This window comes from Sarcophilus harrisii, chromosome 2 (assembly GCF_902635505.1).
Source record: "Sarcophilus harrisii chromosome 2, mSarHar1.11, whole genome shotgun sequence".
In the NCBI taxonomy this organism is placed as follows: domain Eukaryota; kingdom Metazoa; phylum Chordata; class Mammalia; order Dasyuromorphia; family Dasyuridae; genus Sarcophilus; species Sarcophilus harrisii.
In genome coordinates this window covers 518,883,792-518,905,380 of record NC_045427.1, presented here as the reverse complement: position 1 = coordinate 518,905,380, position 21,589 = coordinate 518,883,792, and the positions used below count along the sequence as shown (strand labels likewise).

The window sequence follows — 21,589 nt, the reverse complement described above, 5'->3', positions numbered from 1 at the left end:
TTTTCTTACTTGTAAACTGTGGTTGTTGATCCAGATAATTTCTAAAGTCCTTTTCAGTTCTAAGTCCTATGATTTGCTCCGTTTAAAAAAACAAACGACACACAAGAAAATATGGTCCTCTTAAAGGATGCCATGCTGAGAACTCCAGCCCTCATCAAGTATATATAATTCAAAGTCATGGGGTGCATCCCGCAGTCTTGTTGGATGGCCATTGAAGATGCCCTGTGAGAAAGGGTCCTAGGACTGCTATGTATTTAAGTCTATAGTAATGAGGGCAATTGAGTAATGGAGTTCATGCCTCTGAAATGGGTAATGGATACCTCTGAAAAATGACAAACCGCCATCATTATTGATCACTAGTATAATCACAATGTTTTGTGTATATGCCCAGAAATAAGTAAATAAGAAAATCCCCTTCTAATATAGTGTCAGTATCCTCTGAGATGCAGCTTTTTGGAAAGAAAGTAACTCTGAAGAGGGTGATGTTCTTTCTCTGTCTTCTCTCTCTTTTTCTGTTTCTGTCTCTCTTCTCTCCCTCTTGGTTTTGCTTTTTCTCTTTACTCTCTCTTTTACTCCATTTTCTCCTTTCTTTTTTTGTATTTTTTTACCCTCTCTGTCTCTTTTTCTCTGTCTCTGTGTTTCTCCCTCTGTCTCTATCTTTCTTCTCTCTCTCTCTCTCTGTCTTCTCTGTCTCTTTCTTCCCTCTCTCTTTCTCTGTCTCTGTGTCTGTCTCTCTTGCTCTTGTTCTTTCTTTCATTCTCTCCTCTCCTTATCTTCTCTCTCTCTCTCTCTCTCTCTCTCTCTCTCTCTCTCTTTCTCTCTCTTTCTTTCCTTCCTCTGTCTGTCTTCTCTTTCTCTGTCTCTCTGTCTGCCTCTTTCTTTCTCTCTCTCTGTCTTTCTTCCCTCTCTCTTTCTATATATATATATATATATCTTTGTCTTTCTGTTTTTCTTTCTTCTCTCTCTAAGTATATATATATATATATCTGTTTCTGACTTTCTTGTTCTTTCTCAGTTTTAGTCTCTCTTCTCTTTATTTTTTATGTTTTTTTCTCTCTCCTCCATCTCCCTTCTCTCTCTCTCTGTCTCTATCTGTTTGCCTCTTTCTCTGTCTTTTGTCTTTTTTGCTCTCTTCTTTGTCTCTCTCTTGCTCTCACTGTCATTCTTGAGCTCTCTCTCTTGCTTTCTCCCTTTTCAATTGGGTTAAAGTGACTTGCCCAGGATCACACAGTAAGTAAGGGTCAAACATCTGAAGTAGGATTTGTGTTCTATCCATTGCACCTACCAGTTGCCTTGGGAGGCCTCTTTGATAAAACCTCTGATTTTAAGAATCATTGTGTAGGAAAAGATATTGGATTTGGGAATGTAGAACGTGGGTTCAAATCCTGGTTCTGCTCCTTTACCTCTTGTATGACATTGGATACATCACCCTCCCTGGGTTTCACTTTCATCACCTGCAAAATGACAGGCTTGAGCTGGATGATGTGTGGTCCTTCCAGCTCTGTATCTATGACCATAATTATGCTGCTACAATGTAGACTGCTACAGTGGGGTATCAGGATTCATACTCTATCTCTACTTCTTTATAAGCAGCATGACCCTAGGCAAGTGACTTCATTTATCTTGCTCTCAGTTTCCCTATCTGTAAAATGAGACAACAGCCTCATGATCTAAGATCTTAGCTCTTTCATCTCTGACTCTTATGACAATCTTTCTTAGGATCTTCCTTATGTGTACCCGAGTTTTAATTTTCTACCCCTTCCAAGTCAAGATGTTTTTAAACAGCTAGAAAATTTTTAGTCCTTTGGTAAACATCCTAAAAGGTTTTTTTTTTCTTTTTAAACCACATTATTTTTATTTTTTATAAACCAAAGGGAGTCAGTTTATTTCTGGGCCACTGTAATCATATGCAGACAACGAGCTAAAACATATAACTAAACATAGTCAGCATCTGGCCAATGGGGCTGGGGAAGGACAAATTGGTTAATATTTCATCTTGTTCATCCCTTTTCCACTCCCACCCCCAGGACATTTGGTAAAAGGAAAAAATGAAAACACCAAAGGAATTCCAACTAACTCAAGCCTATACTAGGCTACTCTGTTGCAAGATTAGGCATTGTGACCTAAAACTGTAATAATGTCTTTTTGAGGAAGGCAAGGTTTACCATCTGGGAATCCAAGGTACCCTTGACTGATTGCAAAAGGTAGTAGTTATGCCAGTAGTATTTCTGAAGGAAATCCTTGCAGATAAGGCTTTCCGACAGGCTCTGGTAACCTTCACTGGGTGAGGGGGGACAACATCCCAGTTGGTAGTAAAGGCTATCGTGATCCAGGAAAATTTTCCAAGTGAGCTTACCCTGAAATGAATCTATTTGTTAAGTAAACAGAGACTGTCCAAGAAGCAGACACTCAAAGAATTTCCCTTCCAAGCCTAATTATGCTGCAGATAGGGGGAAAAAAGAATGAACAGCCTATGAACTTGTTAAAACAACAGGGCTGAGGTTGAAATCTGCTCTGTGGGTCGGTTTGATTGAAAAAAAAAAGGGAAGAAAAGTTAATCTGGGAGCAAACATTTGAACGCTTAATTAGAGGGGTGTAAGCAGGACAGAGTAAGGATGACTGTTAACTTGTTAAAACAAAGTTTCCTCAGCCTCAGCGGGGAGGAAGGAAGGAAGGAAGGAAACAAGAAGAAACAGCTTCAAGAATTTTAATGGTTGTAATTAAGTATAGCAACTATGAATTGTTTAGGGGCTTAATTTAACCTTACTCAAGTAAGCACCAAGTTTCTACTTGTTCGATCCCCTGAACTTCATTTATTTCTGTGGTCAAAGCAATTGAAACTTTTTTCAGCTTGTAGGGCAGTGAAATAGAACGTCAGCATTTTCCTGAATAGTTAGGGGCAGGCTGGCTTTGTCTGGCTCCATCGTGGGATTGGGCTGAAGTGTCAGGAAGTTACTTGGGATACCCTGCCTTTTTGGAGGAAAGACAGACAGAGAAGGGAAGGAGGAGAGAGACAAGGAAACAAGAGAATATGAGTGCTTAGGAGAGAAAATATGTCACTGATTTTTTTTCCTTCTTTTCATCTTGCAGATTTATCTGATTCCACGTTGTCTTACACTGAAGCAGAGACCACCAATTCCCCAAACATCACTCCTGGTGAATTCTCAGGTTGGAAATTTTCTTCATTAATTATTATTTTCATGTTAAAATGTAGAGGAGGGGACAGGTGGTTGAATGGTTTAAAATTTTTTCTTCTCACTTTTCTTCCCTCAATATTCCCAACCCTCCCAAGTGGGAAAATTGCCAAACTTTGAAATTAAATACAGACAGTTCTTAATTGTTGTAGGTTCTAGGGGTGAGGAGAACTCATAATGAAAAGAGAAAAAAACCCTCAAAATCTATTAGCTGGTAGCTTCTATCTCCTCCCCTCCCCAAATATGGGGTGGGGTGTGGAAGGGAGAGGAATATCAACTTTCTTTCCATGAAGGAGACTCCTTCTCCTTGTTGCATATTTCAGTCTCTAGTAATTTCAACTGCAATAATATAATTTGCCTATATGTGAATGTAGTCATGAGTACATAAATCATATTAATGTATGTATAGTAGGTTTTACATATATTCCAATCTTTACTACACTTTTACATTCATTTTTTCATTTTAGCTATTAATTCCTTTTACCTTTGGTCTTAGAAGAAGAGAAAAGAACACAAACTTTTCTTGTATTACCCAATGACCTCTCTCAATATTGGGGATTTCATGTGCGTCAGATAGGTCTCAAAAAGCCAGAAGGAATGGGCTTGACTCAGGCCCTATTGAGGGCATTACAAGTGTAGAAGACTACAATATTATAATTTGAGGATTGAGAAATGAGTGCTAGGGTGAGGAACATAGAAATAACTAAAAGCATAAGGGAGAAACCCTGAAAATGGCAAGTTGACTATGTGAATCTCATTGTCTTCCATCACAGTGGTATTTGAAGGTTTCATTAAAATTTCTTTTTCAAGAAGTTAAGGCTTGAGGTGAAATGCTGAATTGTGGGAGTAGGATTCTCATGCTAAAGGAAGTGCCTACATGAGGCATGAGGCAAAGAAATGTAGAGCTGGGAAAATGACTTGCATTGGAGATTTTGTTTTCTGTTGTGATCAATCTGCTGATAGGTTTGAAGCCTTGAAATAGTAAGTCCAAGTAGAGAAGTGTCAACAGAAGATGTTCATCTTATGCTTGCTTCTATGCTCTGCAGCTTGCTTGGAAGAAATCCCCATTTCCTTCTGTCCATTGATTCTCTGTTTTCCTCTCATCATCATCCTTTTCTTTGTTAAAGGCCAGATATTCTTTCTCCCCAAAAAATTATACAAAAAAAATCAATTATTGTTTAATTTTGTAGACTCAGCATTTTAGAGCATTCTCTTGCTCATTAACTCTTCTACCTACAAAATAGGCAGGACAATTACAAAAAGAAATAGGCAGCCCATCCTTTTTTTTTTTTTTTTCCTTATTTTATCAAGATTGGTGAAAGGCACTTCTGGTTTAATTAAGGTTTTTATTTATGAATATTTATTTCTACCCAATTCATCCTAAAATATATGCAATTGCACTTAATTTTGTTTTAAGGATTTTGTGCTAACCCGTGTGTCTTTCTCTCCCTCTTCCTCTCTCTCTTCCTCTCTCTCTCTTTCTCTCTCTCTCTCTCTCTCTCTCTCTCTCTCTCTCTCTTACACACAATAATCTAAAATAGTCTCTGGGTTGTTATAAGGGGATAGATTATATGATCTTAATTCTAGACTGAAAGGGACCTTAAAGGTCATTTTTTCTAGTCTCCTCATTTACATTGGAGGCCCAAAGAGAGAGTAACCTTGTTAGATGGTCCTGAATATATGGCCCCTTACTTCCGACAGCGTGTAAGGGGCCAGTTGTCATTGTCCCCATGACTGGTTGAGCTGAAGTTGGACCAGTACTCTTGGAGAAGCAGGTCCTCTAGATAGCAGGCAACCTCAGAGGACCAGGGAGCGTCCACCTTGGGAGGGTTTGTCTTTGTGTTTGTCATGTCATTTACTCTCCAGGAGTGGGTCAACTGCCAGACACTTGGGTCTCATCATCTTCTTGGAAAAGCCTTTAGCTAATTGTAGGTGGCAAATGTATGAACGGAACTATCTAATACATGTTGCCTTTTCCCTGTTTCAAAAATGGTCTTGAGTTTCTGAATCCATGATCCCCAAGGATAAAGGAAATAATAGTAATAAACGACTAGCATTCATATGGAACCTATTGTATGCCAGGCACTTTACAAATAATACCATTTGATTCTACAACACCTCTGGGAGGTGAGTGCTATAGTTGTCCCCATTTGATAGTTGAAAAATGGAGGCAGACTTGTTAAACTCAGGTCTGCCTGATTCCGGCCCAGAGCTCTGCCCACTTGCCACCAGTACTTGAGGGTTTCCTTGACGGAGCTGGCACTTTAATCCTAAAGTAGGTCCTTCTGGCACCGTGTGTCGGCTCTGAGTGATGGGGGGTGAGCTGCTGTCTCCCTGGGACGCCGGCTACCACTTGGGAATTCTGCTTTAGTCGCTTCCCTCGCCCTTCCTCTGCCTTCCCTGGCCGGTGACTCGGGCCCCAGCTCCCCGGCCCGGTTATCAGGCTGGGCTCCCCTGGTGCCCTGGGGATGGGCCTTCCCGCCGCACACATGGCTTCTGACTGAGGGTAGTCTCCACCAGCGTTGGCTTGGGCACGAGTTACAGAGCTGGCTATTTTTAGCCAGGCTCCAGTGTCTGAGCTCAGCTTTCCTGTTGGTGTGGCTAAGGCCCATTTTGGGATTGAGGGAGTATTTAGACACATCCACAGGTCAAAGGCAAGCAGCACTGACATCCTGTAGGCAAAGACTAGCGAGATCCCCAGTGTGGGGGCTGCCTCTCCCGAGTCCTCAGAAAAATCACAGAGCGATCAGAAAGTTTGTCTCTAGTCTCTTCTTGATTCTTTCTCTGTCCCTTTCTTTTACCTCTATGCTTCTCTTACTCAGTTACTCATATCTGTCCTTAAACCATGGGGTCCCCTCTTTGTAAATGGTCTGGGATGCTTCCAGTTTATTTACCCTCAATCCCAGAAAGACCTGTGCTCCAAAATTGTCCTCTCTCCCCCAAATTTTCATTTCTTAATATATTTGCTAAACTTAGTGGAAAACCCTGCTGTCATTTGAGTAGAGTAATTTATTCTAAGGTGTGAATGATTGATAGGTTTATAGGGATTAGAGATAGATATTTATTCAACTCTTAAAGTCCTAATAAATAAATTCTTAAAGGAGCTTAGTCTCTAACAAAGGAGCTCAAATTGGCCCATAAAAAGTTAAATGAGAATACTGAAGGGAAAGTGTTGAGTGAATAAAGGAAAAAGGAACAAGGTTTTGACAAAATTCATAGAAAGGAAAAATCACTTTTTGGAAATGGCCAGAAAATGTGTTGTGGAGGAGAAGAAATGTGAATTGGGAATTGAAGAGTAGGGGGACTTTCTGGGCAAAGGGAATGGTGTTGTATAGAGCAGAATTTGGTTGGAATGTTAGAGGGAATGGTTTGAGGTAAGACTGTAGAGGTAGGTAGAGATATGCCATTGAAAAGAGGAGCTTATTAACTCAAAATGCTATTTAATTGAGGTGGGAGAGACATTTTTAATCAAAATCGGGGAGAGTCCCATTGTACCTTGCTGTCATGTATCACTGTTCTGGAAGTATAAAAGTCATTAGTATGGAAGTATGTCAGAGGTTGCTAACTTCCTCTTCTAAATCTCTCGGTCTGATTGACAAGTTTCATCATTACGCAAGGCTTCCCTCTCTAGGCCCCAGTTCATCTCGTTTGCCCAGGGCCTTTAATGTTATTTAATGACAGTACACATTGGACATATTTTACACAGATTTATGGTGGAAATAAACACTTTTCTTTATTATGGGAATTTAGGAGAAAGAAATCAAGGACTGATTCTTCTTGTGCAGCAAAACAACTGTATGGACATGTATGCACATATTATATTTAACATATACTTTAACATACTTAACATGTATTGGTCTACCTGTCATCTGGGGGAGGAAGTGGGGGGAAGGAGGGAAAATTGGAACAAAAGGTTTTGCAACTGTCAATGATGAAAAATTACCTATGCATATATATTGTAAATAAAAAGCTATAATAAAAAAAAGAAAACAGAAAAGAAATGAAGGACTAAGAACACATTCCATTTTGGTTTGGTGTGGCTGTATGCACTCATACCCAGATTTGCTTCCATATAAATACTTTATGCTTATTCACTTTGTATTTATTCTTTAGTTTATTTAATTTATTCTTTAATTTACTAGTGGTTTTCTATATTAGAAAGTAAGCTTCTCGAGGGGAATACATGTTCAGGTCTTTACATTTGTACCTCTATCACTTGGCATAGTGACTAGGTACATGGTGGGCTTTTAATAAGTGATTGTTGACTGTTTAACCCTCATTCTATTAAAGATTAGGCACAGTATTAAATATTTGAAGGATCCTTATTTGTAAGTTGGTAATCATCATCATCATTGTCATATAGTTCAAGTCAGCGAAGATTCATTTAGTACCTATGTCTGGATCTTGGGACTCTTTTACCCTATTAATTATTGAGGATACTCTGAAGAGCTTTTGAAAATTTCAATTTTGCCTGTTATTAGAAATAAAACCATCTCAGTACTATTACAAAAATCATTTTGCCCTTGACCTTGCAAATCCCATTTCCACTCAAAGGGAGTGGAATTCTAGGTTCAGAGAAAAGGTTAAAAAATAGAGTAGTGCCAGATTGTGGAAGACCTTGAATACTAAATTTGAATTTTACTTGATAGATGTGTGGGAGCTGTTGAAGAGTTTTGAGTCTTTGAAATGACTTGATTAGATTTCCCCAAGACTTATAATTCATTTCTTGGGTCATAACTTCCCATACTCAATAACATACTCCATTTGCTTTGCTCCTTCATATTTGCTGCCTCAGTCTTCCTCCTTGATCACCCCTACATGAGCTACCAACCTTACCTTCATAGTCTTGACTCTGCTGTTGATCAGTTGAACTGAACATCATTAACTACTCTGAATTTCTAGCTTCTTTACCTCTTTGCTAGTCAAGGCATCTGAGATGTCCCTGCAATCCAATTATTCTTTTCCTCAAGTGTGGTAAAATACCAATGACTAGGTTAACTACAGATTTATGTTATCTGATCTCAATTGAGATTTCCTTTTATTCTTCCCTGTCGGATTCTGTCACATTCTCTATAGCAGGGACTACAAACCTTCTCTCTCCTTAAAGCATCACCTTTTTGAAACCTACCATCAGAGGAGACTCTAGATCAGGGGTCCTCAAAGTACAGCCCGCGGCCCAGATGTGACAGCTGAGGACGATTATCCCCCTCACCCAGGGCTATGAAGTTTCTTTATTTAAAGGCTCACAAAACAAAGTTTTTGTTTTTACTATAGTCCGACCCTCCAACTGTCTGAGGGACAATGAACTGGCCCCCTATTTAAAAAGTTTGAGGACCCCTGCTTTAGATGATGGAGAAAATTTGATCCATTGCAAGTTTCTCCTCCTTTTGGTCAGACCTCAAAATATCCTGTGTTAAAATCTTAACTTAAAATTTCCTCTATTCTCTCTTCTTTTGCTCTAATTTCTAATGAAATAGTAGCCCTTCTACTTACATGGAGCCAACTCTGTGCTTTTGATGTCCCATCTCAATCATCTAAATGTGTCCCCTCAGTTATTCTTTCTCTTTTTCTAATCTTCAGCCTCCGTTGCCTGCTGATTCCAACCCCATTACCAGTAAATGTACCCTAATTCCCCAATTCTTAAAAAAAAAAAAAAAAAAAAAACACAAAATCCTTCAGTTGGCCCTGCCCTTCCCTTCTCCCTGTCAATCTGTATTCCTGCCTTTCACCAGTCCCTTTTCAGAATCTCCCGGAAAATCATTATCTTGATAAATAATTATGTATAGAATGATATATGAATCATAGAATTGCAAAATCATTCTATGCATATTTCTATTTATCAGTTCTTTATATGCAGATAGCATCAGTTCAGTAGTTACTTTCTATATGAAATCTTTTGCTGATCTTACTCCTTAGTCATACACAACTTGTTAATATTTTCTTCCTTTTGGCATTGTTTTGTATTACTTCACTATGCTTTATACATTTTTCCTCTTAGTAATGTAAACTTTATCTTCCTTTTAGTAATGTAAACTTGAGAAGAGAGGAATTTTTCTTTTTTTGGCCTTTGTATTCCTAACATAATGCCTTGTTCAGTAGAAGTTCAATAAATCTTAGATTGTCTTTCAGTATCTAGGAAGATGGTAGTAGTTAGTATGAAGATAAATTGTAGATGGGACGACTTATGACACTTTCAGAAGACTCCAGGCAAGTGGTACAGACTCATTCTAAGGATAGCAGTAGGAATAGAGGGAGCAGAATGTGAAAGACAGTGTGTGCTGGTTGAATGGAGAGTTAGATCATATTTACTTGATAAATTGTTTACCGATTCCTTTTATGAACGAGTGATTAATGAAACTTGGTAACAGATTGGTGTGAGAGGAGAGAAAAGAATCAAAAACAATTCCATGGCTGCAAACATGGGATGAACAGTAGTGTCACCCAGAGAATACAGTTAGTGAAATTAGAAGTCAAAGACAAGTTCTTGGAGAAAGATACTAAAGTTGAGTTTGAGGTGCCTGTGGGAAGTCTTTTCCTAATAGCATAGATTTAATTCTAGAAAAGCACCTGAGATGTCTCTTAATCCAAGCTTTTCATTGTCAGATGAGGAAACTGAGGCCTAAAGAGACTAAATATGCAGGTGATAAGTAGTAGAGCTGAGAATGTACCATTCTGGGTCTACAGCTTGGGGGACAGATTTCTGTCTCTAAGTTAACAATTTAGGAGTCAATTATCATCATTAGGAGTTGAAGCCATGGGGAATTGATGAAGGGAAAGAGAAGAGAAACAAGATCAGAATGTTGGGAAGGGCTTGAGGAACTTGAAGGGGTTGGGGAAAGGTTGAGGAGTCACAGGAGGAGCAATGAGAAGGGAAGGAAGGAACCAGGAGAGTATGTGTGTTAGAAGCCACAGGAGGGAAGAGCATCCAGAAGGAGTGGGTGGATAGTGATGTCAGATGCTTTGGGAAGGCCCAGCAGGATGAGATTTTTTTTTTAAAGGGCATTGAATTAGTCAATTAGGAGATGTTCTATGACCTTTGAGAGAACAGATGGCAAGTGAGTGCTAAAGAAGTAGAGGTTACAGGATTAAGAGTTCTTTTAAGGAGCTTGTGAATGAAGGAAGGGGAGGAAAGATATGGGACAATAGCAAAATAGATTAAAAGGTTAAGAGAATTTTTTAAGTATTGGGGGTGATCACCTTATGATTACAGACAGATGTGAGGAGAGAAAGAGGGAGGAAGAAGGAAAGAAAATGTGATTCGGGTAATGAGTGGCAGAGCTAAGATTTGGGCCTTAGCAAGGAATGGGGAATGCTTCTGGAAAAGAAGAGAAAAAGGAGAAATTGGGTGATTCTGTTTGTAAGTTTTGCAGAATAAGTTTTATAGGTATGTTGTATCGGATCACCTCTATCATTTAATGGGGAATGGGAATGCAATTGGGTCTTTAAGGAAAAAGGGAAAGGGTTGGGATTATTCATACAGAAAACCAGTATAGCAGGATTACTCAGAACAAATGTAGTTCCAAAGGATAATGTAGATGGAAGTTACAAGAAGTCAGATTTTCACTTTCTAATGATTAGAGCTATACTATCACTTATATGCAAAGCAGTCCATTCCATTTCTAGACAAGTATTTCCAAAGTATTTTATCTTTTAAAGCTTATATAAACCCCAACCATACCTTCACTGTTTTCCCAGAGCACTCTATCTCTTTTCCTGCAAGTAAAACAGTGAGTCCCTATTCTGTGTATAAGACTCTTTGTGAGGTACCCTATTGTCTGGGCCACTTCCTTGGTGCTCATTCTTATCCAGATTTTTTTTAAATAGCCCTTGGGTTATCCTATATTGGCAGTATTTTGCTTTTAAAAATACTTTTTTGTTATGCATCTTTTAAAATTTAACAAACATTCATTTTCTTTCCTTACTTCACTCCTTCCCCCTCTCCCACCAGAAAAAGAAAAGAAAAACAAAACTCTTGTCACAAAGATCATACAGGCATAGATCATATGATTATAAATTTAGAGCTAGAACAGGTCTTAAAGGTTATTGTGTCCCCTCCTAAAATTTTACAGTTGAGAAACCTGAGGCCCAAGAAACTGAAGTGATAGCCAAGGTTTAAGAGCTAATATCAAAGGTGTGATATCAGCATTCTTAGGCTGGGGAAAGAAAGTACCAATGACTGCTGTCATCATGAAAATCTGCTTTCACATATTCAACCTTGGTGCCTCAGTTTCCTCAACTATAAAATGAGTATAAAAGCAGTACCTACTTCCCAAGATGCTTGTTGTGAAGATCAAATGAGAGGATATTTGTAAAGTGCTCAGCACATAGAAGCTGTGAATAAAGCTTGATCCCTCCATCCCCACCCTCCCTTCACTAAATCTGCAAGGTAACAGATTTTGTCCTATTTAGCAGTTCAGGCCGTCCCTCACAGAGTAGGGAGAACTTCTGTTCTTCACACCCTTGTTAGGAGTTGCGGAATGCTTAGGAGTAGAACACAGTTGCAGACCTTGGGGTGGGATGGGTGAGAGAGGAGGAGAAATGGATAATTACAGCGGTGTTGGGGAAGGGGCAAGTCTTCCTGATGTTCAGTACCTGCAGGGACACCCCAGACTATGTAGACTTAAGCATACTTGGTCAATAAACTATTTGGGGTGTTAGATTTAGAGATGATAATTAGGACCTTGAGAGACTCCCTGAATCCATTTTTCTTCTGAAGGGGAGTGCTGCTCTTCTGGTGGGGTACTCTGGTTGTCCCTGTCTGCCAAAGGGAGGGAGAGCAGTGATAGGAGCGAAGTCGATTATAGACTGAGCTAGGATCAGTTGGCAAATGGTAATAAAATTGGTAGGGCAAGGTGGCTCAAACAGTTTCCCTGAGGTCTGCACAACTTTATTAATGCTTGTTAATTCTTATTTAAGGAAAGGGTGGGTGTGTATCCATTGATGGAGGAGTGGGGGAGGATCAGATTGAGAAAGACCTTTTTTTCTGGCCAGGGGAGTCTGTTTGGCTCCTCATAGTGGCCTGATGAAAGGAGATCTTTTGGTTGAGTTTCCTTAGGAGAAACTGATTTTTTAAAATTGCTTGTCTGTCTATCTATCTATCTATACACACACACACCAATGGAGGCAGACTGAGACAGAAAGAGAAATTTGAGCTTGGAGTATAGAGTGACAATAGGTGATTAAATGTAGACTGAAAAAAGCTTTTTCTCCTTGCAACCTCTTTCAGAAATAGAGCTGAGTCCTTTAAATATTTCTCTAATATTCAGAGTTAAAGATCTAGGCGGAGTTCCCACAGGAGTTACCTCAGATAAGGGGTGGACCCTGAGTTCCTGGGCCAAGTTAGAATTCTTTGATGGGGCCTATGCTGGCTTTCCTATTTCCACTTTTGATCTGGGGCCTAATCTCCCCTGATAGTGTGGCAGATACAGGACATAAAATGTGGGCTTCACTGTCTCCTCTCCTCCTGTGTATGTGAAAAATTGTCTCCTGTTCCAAAAATAAGACGAAATTTTGGATCTTGCAGCAGCTTCTGCTATTTTTTTGCTTTTGCTTTGATCAAGGAGGAAAAAAAAAACTTTCCCTTCTTAAAACCACAAAATTGGAATTCCTGGCTAACAAAGAGATCCATTCTTCACACATTGCTAGTTTAGTTGGTGTTTCTGTAGCTAGGAAGTTAGAAAGGCCAGGAACGAAGAGATGGGGGTAGGGGGTTGGTGAGGAGAGAGGGAGAGGCAAAGGTTATCTCCATGATCTTGGAATGCAGACTTTGCTGGGCTCACTGGGGGAAAGGCTTCTAATGAACCAGCTAGCAGATGCTGCAAATGGATGGAAATGGGACTTCATGCTATTGGTGCCTTTGTTTTCGGTTGGCCTTCTTTGTCCAGGGTTTCATTAGATTTTTCACAGAGCCAGTATCCCACAAAGTAGAACCTTATTCATTCAGATTTCATGGGCCTAGAAAAAGACATTTTGAATTAAGGGTGTAATGGGGCCATCCAAACAGCCCCCAGACATTCTTTCCTTCTCTGATTTCCCCAAACGCAGGGTTTCTCTAGAAAACACAGTGTGCTAGAGACAGGGATGGGTGATGAGGTTTGCCCTTTGAAAAATTTTTCCTTAGAGATCCAGAATGTAGATTCTCAGTTACTGGTTAGAGCAGAGTTCAACCACCTTCAAATGAAGGGTCTCAGGAGAGAAATAATGACCTCAGTAATGAAGTAGAAAATAAGTTGTACATTTAAAATCAGTGTTTCACTCATTTATTTACTATAATATAAAAAAATTATGACACTCAGAAATGTCCTATATTAATATAGGAATGAAAAAACTTGGCTAGGCGATTGCTAATTTACTCCTTGATTTTGTTCGCTATTGAACTGATGCTGTTGATTCATGGTTTGGGTTTGGTTTAAGTTAGCTGAGCAATGCAATCTATCCATTCAGAATTCTTTGAATCTGTGATTTTATTATTCCAGGATTCTAGATTCCAAACTCATATATTCCAAACCTCCATATTAAGTTCCTATAACTTTCAAGCTTATAGGAAGTTGACAAAGCAGTGTTGAGGAATGAAAAGATGATGGATGACTTTAGGTTGGGTCAAACTAGCTCATTTCCCAATGGGTGAATCTGCTCTATGGTGTTCCTTAGCCAGCTTTTGTTCAAATACCTCTCATGATGTGTAATGGGGAACTCAACTTGCTGCTTCACCATTCATCTCATTCCCTTTTGGAACTTGTTTCATTTGTGAAGGTGAATACTTCAGATTTGGTGGTTCTGTTTTCCTGATGTCCCCCAGGGATGAGCATCTTCTACTCACCTTGGGGGACAGGGTGAGTGAGTCACAGCAATATGGAGGAAGGATTAACACTTGTGGAATTTCATTCCCTGTAAGGGCATGCATGGCCATAGGCTGCCAGCCTTTGTAATTGGAGAGGGGTCTCTGCAGTCAGGTGAGGGCTCAGAGGAAGCACCCCCTGTTTCTGAGAAGGCAAGGTGTGAAGCACAGGGGGAAAATTATTAAAAGGTGTACTTGTTTTTCTATTGATAGGACCATTTTGTAAGTGTTTATTCATTCAAGCATGATCTCTTATTTGAAATACTTGGTTCTAATGATGAGCCAGTTCTTGCTGCCTCCTTTGTGGGATAATGGAAATAGTGCTAGACTTAGGGACAGAAGAACTGATTTCCAGTTCTACTTCTTCCATTTATTTGCCTGGGCCTTTTGAGGCAAATCGCTTAATCTTTTTTTGCACCTCAGCTTTCTCATCTCTAATCTGAGGGAGTTGGATCAGATGGCCTCCAAGATTCTCTGTGGCCAGTACCTTAACTGTCGTACTTCCTCATCCAGTAAGCTTCCACAATTCCATGGGACTCCTTTTCTCTTGGGCTTCTGTCTAAACTTATAGGAAGCTGACAAAGCAGTGTTGAGGAATGAAAAGATGATGACTTTAGGTTGGGTCAGAAGACTTAGAGGCAAGAAGACTTGAGTTCAGATCCTGCTTTGGACACTAGCTGTATGACCCTGGCAAGTTATATAACCTCTCTGTGCCTCGGTGGCTTTATCTGGAAAATGAGGATAATAATAGTACCTACCTCCCAATGTTGTTGTGTAAAGCACTTTGTAAACCTCAAAGCATAAATGCTGTTATTGTAATGATTATTATTACTGTATTATTACTGTTGTGATTATTAGCTGCCTTATTCAATGAATGGCCTTAGTCAAGCAATTTCTTCCCTTAGTTTCTATTTCCAAATTTATGAAATGAAAGGATTGGATTGAGTGATTTTTGTCTCTTTTAGCTTTAAGACAGCCACTAAGCCACTAATAAAGTTTTGCCCTGTTTAAAAATGTAACAACCATTCTTCACTTGGCCAGTGTCAGGCTGGAGTTGGCTGATCTTTGCTCTTAGTGCTCAGTACTCTCATGTTCTTTTTCTGGTGATACAGCTTCCTTTTTTCCCCCCTCAGTAGTATTTTATTTTTCCAATTACATGTAAAGATAGTTTTCAACATTCATTTTTGTAAAACTCTGTGTTCCAAATTTTTCTCCCTCTCTTCCTCAACTTCTTCCTCTCCAAGACAGTAAGCAACCTGATATAGGTTAAATGTATGCAGTCCTTTTAAACATATCTCCATATTTGTCATGTTGTGCAAGAAAAATCAAACCAAAAGAAAAAAAAACATGAGAAAGAAAACAAACAAACAAAAAGATGAAAATATTATTCTTCAATCTCTATAGTTCACTCTCTGGGTGTGATTGACATTTTCCATCCCAAGGCTGTTAGAATTGTGGCACCATCTTAACTTGGCCGTCACCATTGATTTTCTGTGCTCCTAGAGCATTCTGACTTGGAGCAATAGGGGACCCAGGGGCACGGTGAAGGTTAGGGGAGGGAGGTGTGTCCTGAATGGCGGACAACCACCAGGGGCTCCAGTTGGGCTCAGCAGATGAGCCTTTCCTGAGAGTAACCCCAAGGCAGGAGTCCCCCGATGTTGCCAACAGCAGAGAGTCTGCCATCTTAGGTCCAGAATGTCAGTGCTGGAAAGGTCCTTAGAGGTCATTTAGTCTAAAGCCCCCCTTCCCTCCCATTTTATAGATAAGAAGCTAAAACTTGGTTATGGCAGTTTCTTTGGTGATAGAGCCAGTGTTAGCTCTCAGTTCTCTGGATTTTAAGCCCAATGCTCTTTCATTCTGAAGGGTAGGAAGACTTAGGAACCCTAAAGTCACCTTGGGTCTTTATGCATGTCTTGTGCATGTTCCTTGGAGTGTTATAGTAGCATCAGTGCTGAATGAGGGAGGTTGTCTGTTGGGGGGTCTTGTGCTTGATAAGGAGCATTGTGTCACTTGAAACATGGCTTGCATTCTTATGCCTGCTTCTTACATATTTCTTTTTTTTTTCTTTTTCTTTTTTTCTTTGCCTATTTCTTTCCTTTTTTTTTTTTTTTTTAATAAATTTATTTATTTATTTATTTTTTTAATTAAGTAACTTTTTATTGACAGAACCCATGCCAGGGTAATTTTTTACAACATTATCCCTTGCACTCACTTCTGTTCCGATTTTTCCCCTCTCTCCCTCTACCCCTTCCCCCAGATGGCAAGCAGTCCTATACATGTTAAATAGGTTACAGTCTTACATATTTCTTAATCCAGACTACTTGGAAACTCCAAATCAGAGATGGATATCTTTGGAAATGAAAGGGTGTGGGGTGAAGGGAGAGAGAAATGGATAGAGATCACATGCTTGGCTGTTCCTTTTTTGTCTCCCCATTCAAAAAAGCATTTATCAAGTACCCATTGTTTGTTTTTTTATAAAGTTTTTTTTTATTTTCAAAACATATGCATGAACAATTTGACAACATTGATCCTTTCATAGCCTTGTGTTTCAGATTTTCTCCCCCCTCCCCCATGGCAAGCAATACAATATATGTTAAAATATGTGAAATCCAATATATATGAACATATTTATATAATTCTCTTGCTGCACAAGAAAAATCAGATAAAAAAATAGAGTAAATGAGTAAGAAAATAAAATGCGAGCAGACAACAACAAAAAAAGTGAGAAAGTTGTCCTTTGATCCACATTCAGTCCTCACAGTCCTCTCTCTGGGTGTAGATGGTTCTCTTCATCACAGAATCATTGTGCATCTAATTGTTGGAAAGAATCACATCCATCAGACCTGATTGTTGCATAATCTTGTGGTTGCTGTATATAATAATCTCCTGGCCCTACTCATTTCACTCACCATCAGTTCATGCAAGTCTGTCCAGGTCTTTCTGAAATCATCCTGCTGGTCCTTTCTTACAGAACAATAATATTCCATAACATCCATCTACCACAATTTAGCCATTCTCCAATTGTGGGCATTTACTCAGTTTCTGTTTCTGGCCACTACAAAGAGGACACAAACATTCTTGCACATGTGGGTCCCTTTCCCTCCTTTAGTATCTCTTTGGGATATAAGCCCAGTAGAAACACTGCTGGATCAAAGGGTATGCACAGTTTGATAGCCCTTTGGGCATAGTTCCAAACTGCTCTCCAGAATGGTTGGATGTATTCACAATTCCACAAACAATGTATCAGTGTCCCAGTTTTTCCACTTACCCTCCAACATATGTTCTTGTCTTTTCCTGTCATCTTAGCCAATCTGACAGGTGTGTGGTATCCATTATTTGTAAGACACAATGTTGGGCCTTGGGGATTCTTAAGTAACATTTTTAACATTTCTTAGTTGGTGCATTAGTAAACCCTCTGCAGGTGAGAGAGGCTCCCACAGTTCTAGAAAGAGACAGAGGGAAAGTTAGAGATAGATGTACAGAAATATAGCTAAAAAGAATGAAGCTTAGAGATAATTTACCTCTATAGATATGATTCTTGAAATAGGATCCATATGAATGTTCCCTGTGTTAATAACTTATCAACCCTTCCATGACAGCCTCTATGGAGTAGCCCCATCCCCATCCTTCTCTTCCAAGGATCCCGTGAATGTAAGATGTCCATGCCCTCCCAAGAGTTCACCAGAAGGAATTTACCAGGTGTGCTAGTATCCTTCCTTAATTTCTCTTGATATTCTGAGGATACTCAATGAAACACGTGGGCTGCCTACTGTCCACTGGTTATCTCTCTCTATGTGATCAGCCCCCATTTTTAATAGCTTTTTATTTACAGGTTACATGTATGGGTAATTTTACAGCATTGACAATTACCAAACCTTTTGTTCCAATTTTTCCCCTCCTTCCCCCCACCCCCTCCCCTAGATGGCAGGATGACTAGTAGATGTCAGCCACCATGTTTTTATGAGACATTTCTTTGTTCCTAATTCCTGATTGGGTTCTGCATTATAGCCTTGTCAAGGACACCATCCATCCTGCACTGATTACCCTTTGAGTTTACTCACTTTACAAATTTCCATCTTTCTATGCCCCCTAGTTTTTTTTAACTGGACTGTATAAGTTCCAGGGTCCCTTTTAGGTCTAGTGATTTTCGATTTTATGCCAAGTCTTTGCAGATTTAAATAGGTTCCATAGACTCTTAGATTTGGAAAGGACCTCAGAGATCATTTGGTTTAAGTCTTCTTCCAGTTTTCACTAAGGCCCAGAATATGAGAGTTTGCAGTACTGTTGACAAATGAATCTGTTGACAAATGAATAACACGATAATTGCCTAGCAGGTAGTAGCCACACAGTGAATGTGAGTTGTTGTTATGGTGGTGCTGATCCTGGCCCTTTGATTTCAGAAAGGTGACTGAGTTTAGAACAGGATGGGAAGGTGTTATAGGTGGTTGCCTCTTGAGAGGATGCAGTGGGACTCACTTTCTCTTTTCTGAAAGGATCTAGTAAGAACCAAACCCTTTTTTAAAAAAAATCCAGATATAAACTTGACTCTCAGGTTTCCATCTCAGATACTGGAGGGAAGCTCATTTTCCAAAGGAATGACTTCTGGAGTCATTCCTGATTCCTTCCATCTTCCCAAATCTTTCTCCATTTCTCTCTGTCTCTGTCTGCTCTCTTTCTATTTCTCCTCTCCTTTTTGTCTCGGTCTCTCTGTCTCAGTCTCTCCTCTATGTCTGTTTCTCCTATCTCTGTGTCTCTGTATGTCTCTGTATTTCTGTCTCTGTTTCTGCTTTTCTGTCTCTTCTCTCTATCTGTCTGTCTGTGTCTTTCTCTCTGTCTCTGTGTCTCTTCTCTGTCTACCCTTTTCGGCTCTGTCTGTGTCTGTGTCTGTGTTTCTCTTCCTGCTCCTCTCTGTGTCACAGTGTTTGTCTGTTTCTCTGTCTTTCTCTCTTTCTCTGTGTCTCTCTTCTTCTCTGTCTCCCCTTTTCATCTCTGTCTCTGTATATGTTTGTGTTTCTTTGCCTGCTCCTCTCTGTGTGTCACAGTGTTTCTCTGTTCTGTGTCTCTTCTCTCTCTGTCTCCCCTTTTCATCTCTGTCTCTGTATGTGTTTGTGTTTCTCTGTTTCTGTGTCTCTTCTCTCTCTGTCTCCCCTTTTCATCTCTGTCTCTGTATGTGTTTGTGTTTCTCTGCCTGCTCCTCTCTGTGTGTCACAGTGTTTCTCTGTCTGTTTCTCTGTCTCCCCTTTTCATCTCTGTCTCTGTATGTGTTTGTGTTTCTCTGCCTGCTCCTCTCTGTGTGTCACAGTGTTTCTCTGTTTCTGTGTCTCTTCTCTCTCTGTCTCCCCTTTTCATCTCTGTCTCTGTATGTGTTTGTGTTTCTCTGCCTGCTCCTCTTTGTGTGTCACAGTGTTTCTCTGTTTCTGTGTCTCTTCTCTCTCTGTCTCCCCTTTTCATCTCTGTCTCTGTATGTGTTTGTGTTTCTCTGCCTGCTCCTCTCTGTGTGTCACAGTGTTTCTCTGTCTGTTTCTCTGTCTCTGTGTCTCTTCTCTCTCTGTCTCCCCTTTTCATCTCTGTCTCTGTATGTGTTTTGTGTTTCTCTGCCTGCTCCTCTCTGTGTGTCACAGTGTTTCTTTGTCTGTTTCTCTGTCTCTCCTCTCTGTCTGTCTGTGTGTTTCTTTCTCTCTGTCTCTGTGTCTCTTCTCTGTCTCCCCTTTCATCTCTGTCTGTGTCTGTTTCTCTGTCTGCTCCTCTCTGTGTCTCTGTGTTTCTCTGTCTCCTCTCTGTCTGTGTCTTTCTGTCTCCATCCCCTCACCCATGGGATAAAGCACACAATATTGAGGATATGGTTTATGGCACACCATTAACTCACCAGACAGACACAAATATTTGCAAGGGAAAGGAAGGGATGGAAACTGGGGACTAGGAGATGGGTGTCCCTGCCCATCTGAAAAGTGAAGGCTGCAGTGATAAAGCTGAAGAGCTCCTTCCCAGTGTAAGATTGGAGCTTTCTATCCTAATTGCAGAGAGCTGCCTGATGCTGTTTCTGCTGGCGTTTACTTCATTCTGTGTTGGGAGAGACTAGCGACTTATCTGTCTGGATCCCCATCATTCCTCGCCAGCTTGCTGCATGAGTTATCAAGGACGGCGGTGTGTGTTTGTTTGTTAGGATCCCCGAAATTTCAGAAGATGCAGTTGGTTGCATCCAGCCTAATCATAAACATCTGTCCCTGCGGACTTGCCTTGCTCCTTTCCTTCTCTCCCATTCCGACTTCAGATTTTCTGGCATGCTCTGCTCAGAGCAGTCTATAACAATCAGGGCTTCGCTAGAAAGTTTTCTTGTCAAGTTCGAGAGTCTGTTGCCAAGAGCTACTTCCTTGATGCAGAAAATACATCCTGAAGGTACTTTGTCAGATGTTTTTATATTAAACATTTTCCCTCTATAGCCTTTGCCTGCCAAAGGGAAGCGAGCACACATCTATTTTCCAGTTTACTTTTTGAAAATAATTCTCGATATTCGTAGGACGTTCCCCCAGCCTCCCCTGCCCCAGAGACCCACAGCACTCCAGTAAAGCTTTAAATTAGACCTGGTGAGCCAGACGGAGCAAAACCACGGGGCCAGAGAATGCTGGGCAGCGGCGGCCAGGCCCCCCTCGGCCCATCTTAAAAGTCTCTGTGTTAATAAAAACAAAGTAACCGTGTCTGGAGCAGACATCAAAGCCACCCTCCCAGACTACAAGGTGAATCACTGCTCAAACAACTAATTAATCTTTAAAAGGCGAGCTAGAGAAGCTGTGTGATGGGACTCTAACTAATTTTAATCTCTCAGGATGTTCTGGGGGATGGGTCAGCACCAACCTCAGGGCGAGGGGGTCATGCTGAAGAGCCTGGGGAGACACTGGGCCCTGTAGTATTTAACGTGGAGGAAGGCGCAGGTGCCAGAGCGGGGGCTTCCACATCTCTCCTGCTTGGGGAGCCCGGAGGCTGACACTCTGGGGTGGACTTTGAACCCCGAGGCAGGGCAGGAGTTGTAGGAAGGCCCAGGCCTCCTGTTGACCCCACCAGCAGATGATGTGGGCCGCGCCAAGTCAGACCAGTTACCGATCACCATCAGCGTTTAATAGTGGTCACACTTCTTGTCCCCTTGGTTCAGGAAGCGGCAGCTGAGAGATCTTGGCTGTTACACATTCAGGGTGCTTGGAGCAGAGGCAGCCGTGGTTAATATCCAGCAAAAAGGGCCCCGTGATGGGGGTGCGTGGAGGAATGCATGTTTGTGTCAGGGTGCGTTAGGGGGACTCCCCCAAGTTCAGGGTCTTAGGAATGATCACCCTCATCGGCCTGGTGCTTTCACACTTGCAGAGAGCCTCTGCTGCACTAAGACTTTTGGTACAACTGATCATGTTATTTTATTTGTGCCTCAGAACACACTGGAGAGGTCAGTACTACAGTTGGCATAAGTATTTCTGTTTTATAGATAAGGAAACTGAAGATCAGAGAGATCAAGCTTGTAAATGTCAAAGGCAGGATTAAAATCCAGATCTTTCTCATACCAAGAAGTCCCAGG

The 21,589-nt window shown here is 40.6% G+C and overlaps 1 protein-coding gene across 1 annotated transcript in view; it reads left to right on the top strand.

Annotated features, from left to right (window-relative positions):
* The window catches only part of SMAD6 (SMAD family member 6), a 105,023-nt gene that overhangs the window by 13,487 nt on the left and 69,947 nt on the right, over nucleotides 1-21,589 (top strand). The window contains exon 3 of the mRNA XM_003755676.4: nucleotides 3,091-3,168. Coding sequence (XP_003755724.3) covers nucleotides 3,091-3,168 — 78 coding nt within the window. The remainder of the gene's footprint in view (nucleotides 1-3,090; nucleotides 3,169-21,589) is intronic.